This window comes from Triturus cristatus, chromosome 8 (genome assembly GCF_964204655.1).
Source record: "Triturus cristatus chromosome 8, aTriCri1.1, whole genome shotgun sequence".
Lineage (NCBI taxonomy): Eukaryota > Metazoa > Chordata > Amphibia > Caudata > Salamandridae > Triturus > Triturus cristatus.
In genome coordinates, this window is record NC_140591.1 from 1,552,222,164 (window position 1) to 1,552,242,298 (window position 20,135).

Consider the following 20,135-nt stretch of genomic DNA (forward strand, 5'->3'; position numbering starts at 1 on the left):
GCTGGCGGCGCAGGCAGTGGAGCCGGTGGCAAGCAAGGGCCCTCAATAGGTACCGCGGGGCCCGAAGGCGCACCGGCGGGAGCCCTAGGCCTGAAAAGGGAGCCCATGGCGGCAAGAAACTCTTGCACCTGGGCCGGAGTCGCCGTTGGACCTGGATAAGGTGGGTAGGCCCCGGGACTCCCAGGCTCGAACAGAGCCGCAGGGGAAAGACCCCTGGCCCCCTCATCCACATACGGAAACCAACAGAGGGGACGTCGGAGAGCGAACATGCTTCTTCGACTTTGTGACATCTTACCCTATTCCGTGGGTGAAGACTTCGACCCCGAGGAGCGATGATGGCTCTGCAGTCTGTCCCTCGAACGAGACGACTGCCTGGCCTCTAGCAGCTTTCGGGACCGCTGCCACAAAGCCTTCGGAGCCATGGCTAGACAGTCAGAACATGACCGGGAGTCATGGTCGCGCTCCAGACAGTAGAGACAGACACCATGGAAGTCAGCCACCGATATCGTACGGCGACAGGCCCCGCAGAACTTAGACCCAGGCATTACTACGTGGCACCAGGAGTCAAAGACTCAAAAGAAGTAGAGACAGGTTTCAAAGTTAGTCAAAAAGTGACTAGAGTACGTGCTCTAACCGGATCTGCGCTTGCTGGCGCAGAAAAAAGAAAGAACTGACGTCAGCGCGCATGGGTGGCGCCCAAGTAGTCTGTGACGTCATCTGGGCGCATACGATGCCAGCGACGGACGCAGAGGCGCACGGCGCCATGTACCGACACGCAGGCGTATTGCTGCTGAACAACTTTCCAGATCCAGTCGGATGCCTGGGGATAATCTAAGGTAAGGAATCTATCACTAACGTGTCTCTTTCAGATTGCCGTACTTATTTTTCCTCTCATAGGATAACATTGCAGCTTCTGAAAAACGCGCTGTCAACTTTTTAAAACGTAATGTATTTCTTGCAAAACGTACTTACCTGATCATATTGATTCTGGTGCCTGAACATATAAAGAGGTTATATTTCATAAATTGGTGTGGATCTCCTTATTGAGTCGTGTGCCTTATTTAATGACTATTGTGTATTTGCAGATGTCTAACACTGCTCTGATAAGCCTAAGGCTGCTTAACCACACTATTCCCCTAGAAAAGCACCTTGGGATTGCAAGAGCAAGCCCCTGTCCACTGATAAAGGAATACCTGGACTCCTGGCACAGTATATCTTTTTGGTATAAAATATAAAGAGCCAGCTTGCTACATTCCCTGTTCCTGGAAGGGCTTCACACTTTCTAGCATGGGGGCAGCATGCAGTCTCTGAAGCTAACTGTTGCAGATCGAGAGAAAAGGCTACTGGAGGTCTGGGCAACAAGTGGTGACTTCCTGAAGTCACCTTTCTATTAAAAGTTACATTAAATCCAAGCTCAGCAACGAGTCTGGTTAAATGTAGCAATTAATTTGATACCTTGGAGTAATATCTTTGGTGGTCCCAAATGCAAATTATTACTTACCAAGGTAGCTAGTGAACTGCATGTTAGCCAAGAGGTACCACCGGCCTTGCTACAGTGAAAATGGATTCTGGGAAAGGTGAGATGAGCAAATTGATCTATGGCTTTAATGTTCACTTTAAAGAACTAAAAAGTTGGAATTCCCCAGGAGAATTGCCATGACCATCACTTTCCCCATGCATTAATTTTCTGGTGGAAAATCTGTTAGTCATGTTTCAGTTAACTGCTAAACAAATGGAATTTGTAATCTTCCTTTCCATTATCAAGTCAGTCAACATGCATGTGGTCGAGTTTTGAATACACTTTATGTACGGACAAGCATTTCCTACTCCAGTAAGTAGCAGTACATGTACTTTAACAGCGAAGTGTGCCCCAGGCATGCAGCAAGTACCTGCAACATGTGCATTATGGCCAAGTCATGAAACTACTGAATAGCGATATTTGCAAAGCCTGTACAGCAGAATTTATGGACCTGCCAAACCTCAACTATCACAAACGTTTTAGGCCTCCTGCACATTCCTCATGGACCCTCCTCTTTGGAATTACAGGTACAACACAAAGACCTAATAGTCGGATTCCTCGTCTGAGGAATCCTGAATAAGTGGAGAACGCCTATTATTCTCCAAGCCTATACGCAGCTGAAGTAAGGGCCGCACGAAAACAGAGCTTACCTTAACTAAAATATATCAGAAGAGCAACAACATAGAAGTTACTTACCTTCGGGTAACACTCTTTCTGGCGGGTACTGTAGCAGATAATTCCTCCCCTTAGAACACTCTAGGCACCAGACTGCATTAGGCAGTGTTTTCATAGCATGCTCTCCTGCTCCACTATGCTGTATGGGGAAACTAGACGCGCCCCCACAAGTGACTGAGCTGAATGCAAATGCCATCAATGCACACAGCTTCTTCACATTTGCCATTTTGGCAATGTCAAACGCGGAGTGTGAACAATGTATGGTACCAGTGTGCTGACTTAACTTGGGACCTTTTTAAGTGTTAATAGACCACTCCATATTACAGTTAGGTGTGAGGGCAGTGATAAATCTGCTGTTAGATTAAGTATTAAGCAGAAAGCCCATTTATTCTAATTTTGTGTCTTCTACTTACTTGACATTTGCGGTGGAAACCTGTGGGAAACCACTGGGTGAACCCAGAAAGATTTCTGCAAAAGGGAGACTTAATTCCAAAATCAACAAGAGGTCCTTTCTGTAAATGGCGGATAGTTTTCCCCTAATAAACTTATTAAAATCTCAAATAAATTTAACAACGCTACTATAACTCGATAATAGATAGCAAATTATTTCCCTCTATGGCACATTTACATAAATGATATACTGCTACGTTTGTCAGATTATTCTGGTCGCTGGGATTACTGTGCTTGTCGGGTGTCCAAAACACTCAACATTTTAGCTGCAACTTATGATTTTTCAATGTGTACCAACCATTCATATGATTAAACCTAATGGATAAAAAAATGGGTATGAAGGACACCTGGTGTGCATTCAGTTGCTAAGGAAAGAAACCAACAAGTTCAAATCCTCAATTATCACTTGTTCCACTATTTAGACCCAGTGAAGGCAGGCCTGGTATGTGGTGGATAGAGGAGTACCTAGAGACTCCGTTTCCATTTGTGAACTTAAACTTTGGCAATATCATTTCAAGGGAATTGAATCACAATTGAGGCAGCCAGATGCATTCTTCTAAATCAATCTTTCAGGAGTAGGCAGATAATCTAAGATACAATGTATAGGCGATACTTTGGACTACTTCACAAATCAACCTCCAATTCGAACCTCAATATGCCTTTGGCTGATTACACAAGCACGATCCAGTTTGAGACTGGATCACTTTAGTTATAATTGTTTATCAGACTTCAAAATGTACACTATCAAGTTCCTTATTCATCACTTTTAACCAGCGTAGAAAAGTGCACTGCAGATATTCCTTACTTCTGTTTCCTCAAAGTTCAGGTGGTTCTCCGCACACCTCCAGCCTACCAAACTTTCATATTAATCAACAAAGTAGACTAACAAGCTTCAATTGTTATACTTAAAAGATGCAGTAAGTAGACTAAAATCTTATTGTTCACACACCCTTCCCGCACAGCTTTGTCAGCCATAGCATCTCTTCCTCAGGAAGACAGGCACCAAAGGTCCCCCATAAAATTATGCATTCATAAAATGATTGCATGCAAAATAAAACACCATGCCAAGGGCATTGCTAAATTATACCTATAGGCAGCAAAAGGGAAGTTAGAAATTTCTCTGCCTCAAATAGGTGACATCTGTTCAATTACTATTAGACACACACATTGATATTGGCAAAACACCTCAAAAGAAAACCTATGTTCCAAATTACTCAAAGATAATAAAGAAAAAAAATGATAATCAATAACTTGTAGAAAAAAAAAACACATTCTTAATCTTAAAACAGATTTGATCGTTTTGTAACAAAAATGTTTTGTAACTTTAATTTTAAAAGCAATGCAAGTAATTATATCACCAGTTACAAAAATTACATAAATACTAAATTCATTGCTCACCTCTTCCTTTTTCTTAGGATCAGACATAGGATTTCTGAACAGAGGCGAGTCCCCAAATGGTGAGTAGGCCAGCGTATTTATCTGTTGCTGGAGAACAGCCTGCTGCGCAGCTGCAGCATTTGGATCAGACAAACCTAGATACATGGCAAAATAGAAGTAGGTCTCAGTGATTGCCACAGTTTTCACCAAAAAAATCAATTGAAAATCTGCCGATAATAAATGGGAAAGTTAATGGTAGGGAGATTTAATTATTCCTCCTTTCCAGAGGAACAAGTTACTTACCATTGGTAACACTCTTTCTGGTGGATACTGCAGATTTCAACTTCGCTTTGCCCCAGATGTGACAGCACATTGCCACATATAAGCACCTCACCTGTGTTCGGCATTAGTTTATTTCTACTCCTTCGCGTCCTCAGACACAAAGCCTTAACAACTGTTGGTACCTGTGTGCCAATGACTAATTTAGAACCTTTTTAAATGTTAAAGAGGCCACTCCATACAGCTGGGAGGTGGCAGCGCAGTAAGACGGTACAGTCAGATAGAACATCCATCAGAAAGTGTTAACAAGGTAAAGTAATAAAATAAGTTACTTAACTGTAACTGTAGTTATCCAGTATTGGAATCTTTCATAGATTCACATGCTTGAATCATTCACCGTCATAGAGATGGAAGTCACACGGTACCTTACAAAAGCAATGCAAGGTACTGACTAGAAAGGCCATAAAACCCTTCAGTTTAGTAACAGTCATAAAAATAAAAATAAACACTTAAACCAATGAGGTTGTCCTACCTTCTTTTTATTTTATAGCACAAGTTTAAATGAACACCAACTGAGAAAGAAGGTGTTCCAGAGGTAGTAGGGTGGACCGTATGAAAGATTCCAATACTGGAGAACTACAGTTACAGGTAAGTAATTCATTATCTTACTCCAGTATTGGATCTTTCATAGATTCACATGCTAGATTCAGATTAAATAGCAGTTGAGAAGCACATTTTCTCACAAATGCAAAATCTACATAAATTCATGTAGTAAAAGATGTCTATGTATACATATCTATGTATCAAAAGACAGAAAATACCAATTCAGATAAGGGAAGACTTGATGCTTGCGCTGTCTTTGAAAAGCTAAAGAAACACAATCGATGGACAAAAAGCAGAACAAATCATTACATTCGCCCCCAGTCAAGAGATCTGGGTTAAATCCATCATTCTTTTTCTCACCATGCCACCCAAGTTGAGACCTAGGACCGGTTTCGGGTTTTGACCCCTCTTCAGCCAGGATAGCTTGATTACAGTAGCACAGTGAGCCCAGGACCCACATTTGGGCATACCTGGAGCACTTAGGGCGAGAAAGCAAAAGACACACATTTGATGGTCTTTGAAAAGCTGCCACAGGTGCCAGGCACTCTGTCAATATGCAAGGGGCGGATTTCAGGCTAAAGGGAGCACCTTGAACTGGTAATGGCTGCTGGCTACTGTGAATCTGTGTGGACATTTCCTGTGTTTTGGGTGGATGAGTACATGAAAATATGCATCTTTTAGATTAAGAGTTGACATACAATACCCAGATTCAGGAGCTGCATTATCCTGCAGTGTTACCATGCAGAATTACTTTTCTGAAATAGGTTTTTGCATACTAGGAAGAAACAGGAATAGAAACTTCTTCCTTTCTGCAGTGCAGGAACTAGCTAATGCTCCTGCTTTGAGCACATTCTTTTACCTCCATTTGAGGAGTGATCACTGGGTTTGAATGGAGGTTTGAGGTGGTGTTTGGATAAGTTCTAATGTATGGCCGAATGTTTGGCCAGTTATTTGTCACGATCTCGGAAGGTGATTGGATACTCTCCCTCCACGACAGGATGTAGAAAACAGGGGAGTAACCAGTGTCTAACTGGTAAATAATGGTGGCCAGTATTCTTTAATTGGCGTCCTAGTTTTTCCCTTGGCAGGGGGGTGACTATTATAGGCTGCTTGTGGTGGTGGCCTCTGAGGATACTGGGGACGAAACTGCTGAGAGGCCGATGAATATGACGGAGAGCAATACTGCTAGTAGCCTCCTCTATAGGAAGGTTGTACTCTTCCTCTAACACCTCAATAGGGCATCTTTCTGTACTGTAATGTCCTCAATGACATAGCCGTGTCAGTGTCCGTTTTTATGGCCTGGAGGGCATCATCTATGGGAGGAAAACGCTTCCCAATATTATCTAGGCGTCTACCTTCTTTGTCTGGAGGTGCGGCGATCGGTGCTGGAAGGTTCTAAGACCAGTGCTGGGCCACCTGTGTAATCACGGAATCTGGTTTAGGATGCCCAGTGAGACATGTAGGAGCATCTTCCGGGACCTTGTATTTCTAATCTAGGAGTGGTAATACCGCAGCAACCGTGGCTGTGTTTTTCTTAACTTTTATGCTCTCATCTCAGATGTTATCGACCGGCATAGCCCTAATGTTTTTTGCGAAAGAGCTTCTTAAAATCAGAGAAAACAGTTGGTCTCCTTTGTAGGCATGGTAAGCTTGAACCTTCTTGTAGCTTTTTCGAGAAGATTATGGGATCCACCCCACCTGTCCTCGGGAGTAGAGTCTACCGGAGGCGGTGTTGGAGGTAATAGTCATCCCACGCCATGTGAGCATTGCGGATCTCACCCTCTTCCCTGTCACAATCAGAAGGTGTTGGATCGTGCAGAAGAGTGGGTTGTGCCGATGGAGGCAGCAATAGAGGTTTTGGAGCTTGTGGAGTGGACTTTGCCAGTGGAGAGGCGTGTTTAGCTGCAGACGACGTTGGAGGGAAATGCCGCCAGAAAGCATGAACTGTAAGTCAGACAGTAATGATGAAGGAAGATACACTGTGGAAATGTGCTTTTTAATAAGCACACCGGTGCAGGGGTCAACCTTCTCTGTCCACCGGTACGTAGACCAACAAAATAGAGATTGGCACTGAAGCTGAAATTCAAATAAGTTTATAAAACACTCATGAGTGGGACTCCATCCACACAGCACTCAAGTGCTGCCTGAGGTAGTACAGGGAATACACAGAGTATGGTGCTTATATACATACTTTTTTGCAGAGTAAGCATGTAGATACAAATAGAAGGCACAGGCCTATACAGAAACAGTTACAGCCAGACATGGGCAGATGGGTAATCACTTAGTCAGCAAAGTGGGAGGGGGAACAGAACTGTTTACAGCAGAAAACAGTTGACAGTTATATCTTTAACCAGGTGCATTTCAGCTGCTACGTGCCTTTTCTCAGCAAGTACATTGCTTTGGCTCAGTACAGAAGGAGTTAACTAAAGCGGATGACAAGCAGAATAGAACGGCAAGCAACAGTGAACACGGGAGAATTACATAGTTAACAAAATGGATGCCACAACCAAAATAGCTTCAGCTTATGAGAACGGAAATTATTTCAGATTTCCACAACACCATTTCCTCCGGATATTGCTGGTGGTATTGTTCTGGAGGAGCGTAGTACCCCTGATTATAATGAGCACCTTCATCGTAGTCATCTGCTTGACATTTAACATGCAGCTCAGATGGGCTGTGCGAAGCAACAAAGCGGACGTCATTTTCGGAGTCATCTTCGTCTATAAAGTGGGCAGGCAGCAATGATGACAACTTTACTTGGTGAAGCGTGTAAAGGTGTAATATGTTAGGTTTTTCCTGTTTGAGATTTTTCTCTCATTGAAGAAAAGGGTACCACAGACTGTTTGAGCGGCGACATCACTGAGGCTGATTTTGCAGACACCGGGATAGTTGTAATTACGGGAGAGTTGCCGTCGTAATTGTTGCCGTCGACAAGCCTGGAATTATTTTCAGTGTGGACAGTGTAGGGATAGGTCTTATCGACTAGATCGTCGTCGAGCAGGACATAGCTATCAACGGAGTGGAGACGGTAATGGTAGTGGCTGCCATAGACGCTGCAGACTTCAACGACGTAGACTATTTTCTCGTCGACAGCGACAAAATTGTTGAGATCTGTGCATCGACTGAGCAGATGAAGGTTTTTTGAAAGCATGACAAACCTGATGTGCAACAGTTTCAGAACTTGTTTTTCAGGCATCGGAGGAGAAAGATTGAACTTTCTTCTCCTTTTGCCCTAAAGAGACTTCACCCTCATGTGGAGACTTGGATGGCCCTCTGAGGCCCATGCAGAGGTTTTTTTTAAAGAGGATTTTTTAGGCAGCTCTAGAGATGAGGAATAGGAGGAGTCCTTTTGTGACCTTTTTGAGGAAGATTAAGAATCCTCACTGTCCTCATGTGACACATGCTCCTATCTTGTTTTAAAGTTTAGGAGCCATAACAGTCACCAGTGAACAAAGAATCTGAGCTAAATAAGAAGTCGGCGAACACAAACGTTTCAAGTAGCTTTGAGTAGGGAGAGCAGTGATTAAGGGAAGTCAACATATAAAGAAGGAAAGTATTTGATTCGAGAAAGGGCCAGACACTGGACCAAGAGGAGGATGGAGGAGAAGGGGAGAAAAGATTTGACTTTCTGGATATTATGGGGATGTAAGCAGCAAGACATGACCACAGAACACAACTGTTCGGAGAAAGTCAGAATAATTAAACATAACACAAGGATTTCTAACTGAAGAGAAAGTAGGAATAGTGATATATTTAAAACGATAGGACAATGGGTGGTAATGGCAGCTGAAGCTGGGAATAAGAGGATCTTATTTTTTTTACGATTATGTTTTTAAAAATTACATAGTAATCCAGTTTTCAGCAGTCAATTAACAAGCATAAATATGGTCAAGAAGGATGTCAGATAAGGAAGAAAAGCAGAAACAGATTTGAGAGCCGTCAGCATGGAAATGGGAGAGAAAGTTAAAGGACTAAATGACAGAAATGAAAGGAATAGTGTACAATGAAGACCAGATGACTAGAACCAAGCCCCGGGACAAATCCGGAAACAGGGTAGGCTACTGGCCTGCTGAGGATGCGGTTTTTAGGTCTAGCCTTGCTATTGCGTAAGCGATCGCAAAGCGAGACTATTGTAAGCGGGTTTTAAAAGTGCTCCCAAAAAGCGGATTGCATGGCTAGCACGCGCATCGTGCCGCCATGCAGTCCGTTTTTTGGGAGCACTTCAAAGGGTCCGCTCCCCCGCCTGGAATGCGCTCCTCCACCCCCAGTCGCGCGTGCAGCCAATGCTTGTTTTTAAACGTTGCTTTCGGTCCCGGACCCTTGCTGTTTCCGCTTTCTGACCACCCTCTGACAGAAGCACAGCATTTCCAATGTAAATGCTATGGTGCTGGACACCAGTTTGTCGTAATTTACCTGTCCGGCTTCTTTTCATTTGAATTTGTTCATTTACATAGTCGCCTTCCTTCCGCCCCTCGCAGTTTGTTTTCCTTGCACCGCCCCTTCTTACAGTCCCTTTAACCATTTTGGTATGGCAGTGATGGTGTTGCTCAGCCCCAACTAGCATGTTATTGTCAAGCCTCCAAATGTGCAGCACAAACACGGCGTACGAAGATTAACGTGTTGCCTGGAGCACATTTCGGGAAGAACATTAAATGAAAGCCCAAAACCGCTTTATGGTACCGCAACTTGCTTTCACAAGGCCACCTTCATTTTTGGTAGGCATGGGGAGATTAAGTGATTTGCCCAGAATCACAGGATACTAAGATGCCACCGAAGATGGAACTTGGTTCCCCCAGCTCCAAAGTTGGCATACAGGGTGTCGGCGCTGCCTCTAATAGTACGTTTTAATTAAAGTCTTCATTGATTGAAGTTGCAGATTTTGTGAGACAAACATACTGCAGGCTTCTTGCAAGTCACTGTATCTATTCTGTGAACTTACAACAGTTGAGCAATGTATGCGTGCCTTTGTTGATATGTGCAAGCCTGTCGTATGCTCAGAATGACAGTAACCCAGTGTGCATCTGCGTTTGCGGATTGTCTGCATGCACGCACCACTCCGGGCTTGTTCCTTCCATGCAGCTACCAGCAACACGAGCACGCGCACACCACTCCCTGCAGGGCTTGTTTTATTTACGTCTGTGTAGAATACAGAATGGTGGCAGCTTGTTACACACTCCAAGTAAATCAGACATTATAATTGAGCATTCAATCCTTTGCCAATGAGATTTACAGGAGATCATTTTAACACAATGCCCTAATTGTTAATTTTATTTGCTGCCCCTTCCTCCTCCCCTTGGGCTAAACTTGGGCATATCCTGCTTGCATGTTATAAGCATTTCCCTCGTTCAGCGCGGCGCCCCTTCACAGACGCTGCACTTCCTCTGCTTTCACCCTTTGCTCAGTGTGGTTCCTTTTTGCGATGTGTTTGCCTGGCTCAATGCTCTATCCCCCTCCCTCAACATGGTTTCTTTTGTGTATGTGTTTGTTTTTCTAACAAATCTCCTGGGTTTTATGCTGCGGGACACAGCAATGGTCGCAGTAGAATGTTTAAACATCTCCGAACGATGGCTCCAAACAACAGATCCGCCATTCATCAGGCACTTAAAGCACCTTCTCTGCACAAACAAACCCCCACTCGAAGCATTCCCTGTTTGCCCCTCGCCACAAACCACGCTAAACTCCCCTTTCTAAGCATCGCAAGGGCCCAGAACGTGACTGAGGAAAAAGCTTGTGGAGACTGGGTTTCTAAACCTGGAAATTATATTCGGTAGGTAACCATTTCTTAACTAAGATCTTTTGCTGCAAACATACTTCCCTCTATTGTAAAGCGCTCTGGGTAAAGTTTGCGCTATATAAAAATGCAGAAATAAATTGCTATGACTTCAAGTTGCTCGCAATCACACCAGAGGTTTGGCACTGGCAGCATGTGCCGTTCCTAGTTGGGTTTTTTTGCAGATTTTTACAGCGCAAACTCGACCCGAAGGTATTGGGGCGCTTTACATGAGCACAAATTATGTTACACAAGGCCACCTTCATTTTTGGTAGGCATTGGGAGATTGTGATTTGCCCAGAATCACAGGATACTAAGACGCCACCGAAGACTGAACTTGGTTCCCCCAGCTCCAAAGTCGGCAGCTCTGGCCATAAAGCAACAAGGATATTGAGGTCAGCGCAGGAGAGGTGGGGGGCCGCAGTCCATTCTCATACTGCTTAGCTGCCTTCTGAGGGGTATCTGCAGTATTTCAAATGATGTTTTTCGGTTGTCTGTCCCGGGACGCAGGCATTTTCCTCCTCTGTGCATAAAAAGCAGTCATGGAAGGAGATGCATGTTTTAAGCGTTGGCTGTCTCTGCTTCCTCTCAAACCTCTTGCACGTGGGATGTTTAATATTTCTGTAAAAGGGCAACTCTAGATTACAAGCATTTGCAATGCAATAGGTCTCACATTAATGATAGTTTGAGCTATTAGCATTGCAAATAATAATGCAATGCCAAGAGCTCAAACTTTCAGTAATGCGAGACCTATTGCATTGCAAATGCTTGTTTTCCAGGAAGCTAAGCAGGAAAAGAAGAGAAGGGTAGTACTAGAGACACGACATGTAGATAAGGAAAGAGTGATTTGCTGTGTCAAAGCAGCAGAAAGGTCAAGAAGAATAATAAGTGAAGAGTGTTTGTGATGACAAGCACAAAGCTTTTAGTTAGAAACTGAAAGTAAAGTGTATTTTGGTGAGTGACCACGACGAAAGCCCTTCTGAACTGGGGAGAGGTCATTACCTTGAAGAGAAAGGGAAAGTTGAAAAAACGCAATATATTCCAGAATTTATTAACCCCTTCAGTGCCCATGACGAGATAGTGTCGTCATGGGCACAGCGCAACCGCGCTCCATGACGAGACTATCTCGTCATGAACCCCGCCCGCTAATGCAACGCCCGGCACAGGGCGTGGAAAGGGCGGGGCACTGAAGAGGTTAAGGAAGCAGATAGGCCGGAAATTAGAGATCTCATTAGTGTGAGAAAGTGCCATCTTTCTTGCATGCTGTGCCTCCACTTGTTGCTGAATTGCTGACGTACTTTGAGTGTGCCCTGGGCTCCTGCCAATCAGATGCCCAGGGCCTGTGTTCCTTCCCTAAAACTGCATTGAAGCCTCAACCCAATTGGCATCTCTGGCCACATGTCAGCCCCTGGTAAATGGTACCATAGGTACCCAGGGCACTGTGACCAGAGCAGGCTCCTAAGGGCTGCAGAACTTATTGTGCCACCCTTAGAGGCCCTCTACCCTGACACACAGCCTTTGCAGGCTGAGTGGCTGGGTGCAGAACAAAACAGACGACATGGCACGCCCACAAACCACTGCCCTGACATACATCAGTCATCCCTCCAGCTGGGTGCCCTATGCCAGTGGTGAGGGTACAGGTGCATGAGCCCTGTACCCCGGTCCATTCCTGGGCCCTGTAAGTGCAGTGTTGCCATTAAGAGTATATGGTGCTGGGAGGTCGACATTACGAACTCCACAGCACCATGATGGCTGCACTGAAGACTGGGAAGTTTAGTATCCAACTTCTCAGCACATTAAACCCAAACTCATGCCAGTGTGGGATTCAATGTAAAATGCACGACAGAGGGCATCTTAGAGATGCCCCCTGAAACTAACCAACAACCAGCGTCCTGACTGAGAGGCTGCCACCCAGCAGACATGTTGCTGGACCCTTGGGTAGGGAGCCATCCGCTCTCGTGGGCCTGCAACAATGCACATCCTGGGGCGAGGTGCTAGGCCAACTCCCCCAGGATGGGCAGGGGAAGCTTCAAAAGCATGCCGCCTTTGTGAGCTTCTCCAGGCCACCTGCTGTACTTGGCGACTGGCTCCCACTGGTTCTGACGCCCACTCTGGCGGGAAGATCGGTTGGAAAACCCAAGTGAGGAAAGGGGGTGTGCCAGCCTCTGCAAACCCCACCCCTCAGGTGGGGGAGGCGAGGTGAAGCACAACTCCGGGCTCTCGCCATCTTGAGGATGGGGAGCCCTACCCAATCAGGACTAGGCTCCTGCCCCCTCCCACTGGAGAGTGGCAGGATAGAGGGTGTACCACCCCCGGGAAGGGACCCATTGGTCCCTGCCCTTTACCTACCTGCAACGCCTTTAAATGTAGTATTTAGGGGCACCCTGAACCTTCCTTCCTCAGGTCCCGAAACAAGAAGAAGAAAGAAGACCTGCCGTACAGCTGCTAACAAGAGGACGACACCAACTGACTTGGCCCCAGCCCTACAGGCCTGTTGACCCTCGAACGTGCTCCTGCTAAATCCCGGCATCTCCTGTGGTCAGCAATCTAGAAGGACCTGACTGCCTTGCTCATCTAAAGACTGGGACTCCCACGAGCAGTGGTTCTGCTCAAACAGCAACAACCCCTGGCGCCAGTCAGGAACCGAGCACACTGCACCCGTTGAGACCGGCCTGTGCCTGAGTGAACAAGGCCACGAGGACGTCCCCCCGGCAACTGTGACCAGGAATCCAGCACCCAAGGACCCTCCTCGGCACTCCAGACGACGCCTGCAGCCTCAATACCAGGGATCAAAAACATTGTGAAAAGGGGGACAAACTGATTTAACTATTAAAGTACAACCTAAGACACATACAAATGCAAACCTCCTTCAAAGAAATAAAAGTGTTACACGTACCTGCAACTCGGATATCCTTAAGGTTTTTATTATTGTTTTGAGAAGGCAACAATTATATCCACACGAACAGGATAACTGTCCGGCAGACTGCAATTCACTCACATAGAAAATATATTTTGAATGTCTAGGAGACAAAACATCTACAAAGGAGCTTAAAGTGACCATAATAAGAATGCAGAAAGTGAAGGAACTGGGACCATATTGTTCTCTACCATCATTCTATAAAAATGTGGATACAGTGGCTGACCCACTTTCAAAGGTTTTCAATCATATGCCAACAACTGGCACAAAGACAAACACTATGCTTGAATCTTATTTTGGCACCAGACAAAGACCCAATATGTAATAATACTCATATGCCCGGTTGCACTTCTCAACTATTCTGGTCACAAAGACTGCATTCTATTTTGTCTAAACTAAAATCTATACAGCATAAAAGATTGCTACACAGGCAATAATTTGAGGCGGTCGGCTATGCTTAGGAGGCAGAAAGCAGAAAGGCAACGACGAGAAAACAAATGAATCTTCAGTCTCTTGACAGATGGCCTTTGACAAGGTTGAATGGAAAGTTATTACTAGGTTGAACAAAACTCAAATAGAGCTGATAAAAAAACATTTATCCTGTACACTTACAAAGAACTTTAAAACAAAATAAGGGTGAATGGGAAGTAGTCAACGGCCTTTCCACTAACAAGATAAAACAAGACAGGGGCATCCTCTTTCACCCTAAAAATTCGCAAAATCAATGGAATGAGTTGTCCACAGAATTCTTCATGGGACAAAGTCACATTATTTGCCGCCAATATTCTTTGCTATCGACCGAGCTACTGCTCTCTGAGCTAAAAGTGAGGAGATCAACCTATATGCTGAAGTGTCCAGCTTTAAAATACATTTCTCAAAGTCACATGGCCTGGAATCTGAATGTGGAGAACAGCTATTCCATAATGGTTGGAGTTGGACTGAAGAACAAATTAAATATAATGGGGCAAATTTATAGCGAAAGGATATAACCCCTCACTAATCTAGAAACTATATAAAGACCTATTGATGGAGGAAGCATGAAATCATTTGGACTGGGAGAAGTAGAAAATTTAAAATTAACTCTCTGCCTTGCTTTCTATACAAAGCTTAGACAATGCCACTCAAGTTCCCAAAGGCAGTGTTGAACAGACTTCAGAAGAAACTATTGTCTTTTTGTGAATAACGGAACACCTATTTACTTGGACTACATGTAAAGCTACCAAGGATATAGTATTGGGACTTCTAAATAGGAGGACTTACATACAGGCATCCCTAATTCGCCCAGCCTTGGATAGGAACCACAACATATGTGGGAAAACTATGGATAAAGGTGGAACATAGATCTAGCATGAGAAAGGGTCCACATCAATCCCCTCACCAGTGATTCCAACTGTACACAAACCTAAATGTCATCCTCAACTTCTGGATCAAGGGCTTTAAAAAATGGAATCCGTATATTCCAATGTTAAGTAATCTTTGTGTTGGGGAACTCTGTATAAGCGAGGAAACCAAGACAATGAGCCTAACACAGGAGTAGAACTATCGATTGAGCCAATTATTGCACCAAACAAACAATTAGAGAGGTGAGAGAACAGGCAGGAAAAGGACCTACTTAGGTCTAGTCACTCCGATAAACCAAGACAGAGGTGCATAGCATGGCTTTACTGACAAATAAGCAACCTATAAGCAACCTATAAGCAACCTACAGATAACACAAATAAACATGCAGTGAACTGGGGGAGAGACCTAGTTAATCTGATATGACTTATGGTCTAAAATTTGGTCTAGGGCATACAGCATTAAGAATATTATGAAAAGGTGGTACCAGTCCCCTTTTCGATTGAAGGATGTGTCTGGGAAGACTGTGGTGAGAAGGGCACACTACTTCACACATGGTGGTCCTGCATTCATATACAAACTATTTAGAAGGAGGCCGTGTCCCAGATTAGAACTTAATCACCTTACCACTCCATCCTTTAACGCTACTTTCTCGGGATGCAGGCAAGAACAGTATAAATCTATTAACCATACCAATGGGTAAGCTAATTTCCCACCATTTTCTTGTGGCTAGATTAGCAACTGCCCATGTCTAGAAACTACAAGCTACTCCTTTAATTAGCATGCGGAGGGAAAGAATGTGGAATCTCTATGCTATGGAGAAGTTATCTGTCATTATACATATTAGATTTGATCAATTTGAGCAGGTCTGGATTCTGTTCAACACATATGAAAAGTACCCAAGTCTTGGGTGGGGATCCGACATCTATGTCAGATGTCATGAGCCATTCTTGGCAATGTTTTATGCGAGATTCTAGTTCCCCTTTATACTGAGAAAGATGAACAGCATCAAGTAGTTAAATGATAAACGTTCAAAGAACCTTACTATACAATGATATAAAGACCCTGGGGAAATAACACTATTATTTTACTTGGACTTGTTGATTGAAGCAAATCATGTATAGGGTGATGTAACATGATTAAAGCAAATGATGCTATCAAGATGTTGTATAACATATATCCTTGTAAAGGATCAAAAACAAAATAATACTGTTAAAAAATGGTTTCTAAATTGAAATTTCGTGTATCATTTCCCCAATAGAAGCAGAATAAATGTTATTTAAGTTGCAAAAATACATTGGAAGGAGAATGCCCTGAAATGGAGCATAAAGAGGTGTAAAAATGCTTATTTATCAGACTCCAAAGGATACTGCACAGAATCCTCTTAGAATGCAATCCAGAAGAAATTATTTTTTTTGTGGGGGGGGGGGGGGGGGGGGGGGGGGGGCATAATGGAAGATCTTCCCCATAAGTTCCAAGGCTGATTTACTAGCGTTTTTCTTAAACACATAAGCATATTTCCTATTGCTGTTCTACTTTCAGGTGTTGAGTGAAAGATTGTACACTGGGTCACAGGACTGTGATGGTTCAACTAAATATAACAGATTCCCTCCTCTACAGAAGCGTGAGGGACAACAGCTAAGGAGGGAAGGAATAGTGGATTTGGAGAGAATGGTGTGGGCACTAGGAAGATGACTGGAGATACAGAGCCATAAAAGGTAAAATATTGGAAGAGTAGCAAAATGTCCAGGGCTAGAAGCAGCCCCTACTATGTCCATGCTAAAGCAGCCCCAACTATTGTTCATGGTTAGCTTTAATAAAAATGATAGAAATGTTTAAAAAAACAGACCCCAAACCCATCCTGCAATCCTTAACAGCGGACTCAACATCTTCAATACACAAATATAAACTAGCTGAAGGATAAGATACAGTAAACAGTTTGGAATGCAAGCCTGCATAAATTCCATATGTAAGAAAACATCAGTTCACATACCCATTTGACCAGCAGGCGCTCCAAATCCAATACCGGTGTTTGTGTTGAATCCCCCAGTTCCAAATGCTCCAGTTCCCAACGTTCCACCAAGTTTGGGTTGTGAGTTTCCAAACAGAGATGTCTGACCTGCCGAAAGAGCTGCAGGAAAAAGGAGAATAATGCAGCAGTTTGCTTAAATTCAAACAAGAATAGGGGAAGCCTATTGATATTCTTATCTATGAAAATACACAAGACCTATGTGCCATTACCAACTACTTAATGTGTGAAGCATGTCATTTCCTTGAAAAGTGAGTCTTGTTTGCAACTTAAAAATAAATTACCAACTTGCTCACATAATGAAGATGCAATCTGAAACATCTTTGTAGTGCATGATGCATGCATCAGTACAATTTAAAAGATATTTAGAAAAGAACCCAGTTGGCCAGGGACCACGATGACAAATTCTGACCCACATCCATCAATAGAGGTTATGCCCTCCAAAGCCAATTAATTCCAAGTTTGCTGTGAAGAAAATCTTCCACTAGACAAAAGGAGGGCTGTAATGACACCTACATCTATTCATATTACAAAGGTTGCAATGCCACATGAACAAAGGAGCCTAATTAGTTAACACCACAAATGCTGCTTCCCACTAATCATAGTGGAGACTGCATCCAACCAAAACTAAGTATGTGTTGAAGGTTTACCTGTTCCAAATCCTGTTCCAAGTCCAGTTCCCAGAGTTCCAGTGGCAGGTTTATTTCCAAACAGACCAGTTCCAGCAGTGTTTGCACCAAAACCTAAAATTACAGAAAAATCAGTGCGCCAAAAAAGCCACCAATTTCTAGAATACAAACACCAAGTGCTGTAATTAAAGTCCTTACATCCTGTGTATACCACCTAAAACATTTTCCTCAAATCAAAGTTGTTCACGTAATCCAAAATAAAGTTCTGCTAGCAGAAAAAAAAACCTCAACAGTAGAACAGCAAAATAGACAGTCTAAACAGGATCAGTTCAGGTAAAAAAAAAAAAAAAATTCCAAAAAACATAACTGAAACCTCTACTTGGATTTTAAACAATGCCTGATGCAATATATACAGAAACTCAATTTTCCTTTACAGTGCCTAGGCAGCAATCTGACTGAATTGCAACTGAACTTACACCCCATCAACAGCACAATTGAATTAACCAAGTCATTCATGCTTTTGTCTTTGAATTGATAAGTCAGATCTTGATAAACCGGTTAACACTAACCATGTTTTGACTAAAGTTGCATTAGGACTATATAATGTAATCTCCTGAGGCTTGAGCCGGGAGAATCGCTAGCTGAGTATTTACGCTGGGATATCTTTTTTTTTTATCAGCTTTTCTAAAGTTGTAATCGCTCTTTTGCTGCTAATTTGTTTTAGGGGGACACAGTATCTGTTTTAAATATCGTTGGGCATTATTGCCATTTTGCACATTTGCACAGCCTACCTGTTGCTTAGAGGGCTTGGATCGGCAGGGACGGGTGCCATCTTAGGAGGAGGGGTGGTCGGCGGTTCAGCTTCCTGGGGCACATGGGTATTTTAAGAAGCGTGGCGCGGACGCGCGCAGCGGGCGCACCGCTGGCGCGCCTAAGGCAAGCCCGTCTGCGCCCGTCCAGCGCCATGCGCCAAAACTCCTGGTCACGCACTTTCAGGTGAATTAGCTTTTTTTAGTTATTCTAGTGGGCAACTACGTGCAATGAATAATGTTACAAGGCTGCCTGAATGTTTTTGTGTTACACCCGGTTCTGGGCTGGGTTCCACACCACTGTTATGCCCGGCATGTTTTACAATCTTGCCAGAGCTAGGTTTCAGCAGAACCCTAAGAGAAGCTCGCGAGAATGGATTAAATATAAATAAAGGCAGGACATCGGCTGCTTCTCAATGTCTATTGGTGAATGCACGCTCATTGGTTAAACACAGTGTTGAGTGTGCAACACTGATAGAGGACAATAACATTAAAATAGCTTTTATAACAGAAACTTGGATGGACGAAGCTTCGGGGCCAGACCTTGTGAAAGCAACACCCCCTGGTTTCTCTTGCCATACTGCATATAGAACTTTTAAGAAAGGTGGAGGTCTGGCTGTGATCTACGATGCTCTATTAAAGCGACTTTTGACATAATTGTCAATTCGTTTTTTGAAGCCGTGTCCTTTGCTTTTACTCTCCATCATTGTCACATGTTTAGGGGTTTTCTAATTTACAGACCTCCGGGTCCTAGGAACCCGTTTCTAGCAGAGGTGGGAGTTGTCCTCGAGGAGGGTTTGACCCTGGATTCACTCACCATCTTGGGTGATTTTAATTTCCATTTAGAAATGAATGGTGATAAAGACACAGAAAAATTGCTTGACCTCATGGGTGGTCTAGAGCTAAAACAATTGGTACGGGTTCCCACTCACCAGGCAGGGCATACTTTGGACGGGATTTTTTCAAATTCCACACACCTTTCGGTCAGATATTTTTCCTCTTGCCTGGTCTGATCACTTTGCCATTAGGTTCGAGGCAACTGGCCTGAAAGATCAGGGCAGAGACCTTTCGGTGGGGAAGTTTAAGGAAATCAGAACTTGGAACAAGGTTGGAGGGAATGATCTTATGGATCTACTACTCTCCACACAGAGACCCCTCCCTACAGAGGTTGAAGAAGCCGCCTCTGTATATACAGCATGGATTGAAGATGCGTGCCTCACTCTAGCACCTAAAAAAGTAATCATCCCTAAAAGGCTACAACCTACAGCTCCTTGGTATTCGCCAGAATTGAAATTCCAAAAACTAAAATGTAAACAACTGGAACGGGCTTGGAGGAAGGGCTATCTTCCATCCGCAAAAGAGATCTATAAACAAAATATTTTGTGCTATAAACATTTGCTGATGGAAACTAAGCAAGAGTTTTTTTACAAAACAGATTAAACTCGCGAGCAATTCAACAAAGGAACTCTATAAAATTGTCACTAGGCTAGCACACCCACTGCCTGTCCACTTTACTCCCACTAGGGATTTCTGTGAGGAAATCGCTATTTTTTTTCAGACTAAAGTGGCAACAATTTAATACTTTTAAAGATCCAGCGGGCACTAACTCAGGACCGAAGGCCTGTCCGGATTTAAATTCCACTCTGGATATTTTTTCACCTATAGCGTATCTAGATACCCTTAATCTTTTGTTAACTGCTAAATCTGGGTCGCCTCATGATCCTTGCCCAGTGGCAATAG

The 20,135-nt window shown here is 43.7% G+C and overlaps 1 protein-coding gene across 7 annotated transcripts in view; it reads right to left on the reverse strand.

Annotated features, from left to right (window-relative positions):
- Positions 1-20,135, reverse strand: part of NUP98 (nucleoporin 98 and 96 precursor) — a 791,668-nt gene that overhangs the window by 514,162 nt on the left and 257,371 nt on the right. For all 7 annotated transcript variants that reach the window (XM_085623457.1, XM_085623456.1, XM_085623459.1 and 4 more), the window contains 3 exons: positions 17,608-17,700; positions 16,922-17,059; positions 4,043-4,176 (listed from right to left, as the gene is read on the reverse strand). In XM_085623457.1, coding sequence (XP_085479583.1) covers positions 4,043-4,176; positions 16,922-17,059; positions 17,608-17,700 — 365 coding nt within the window. The remainder of the gene's footprint in view (positions 1-4,042; positions 4,177-16,921; positions 17,060-17,607; positions 17,701-20,135) is intronic.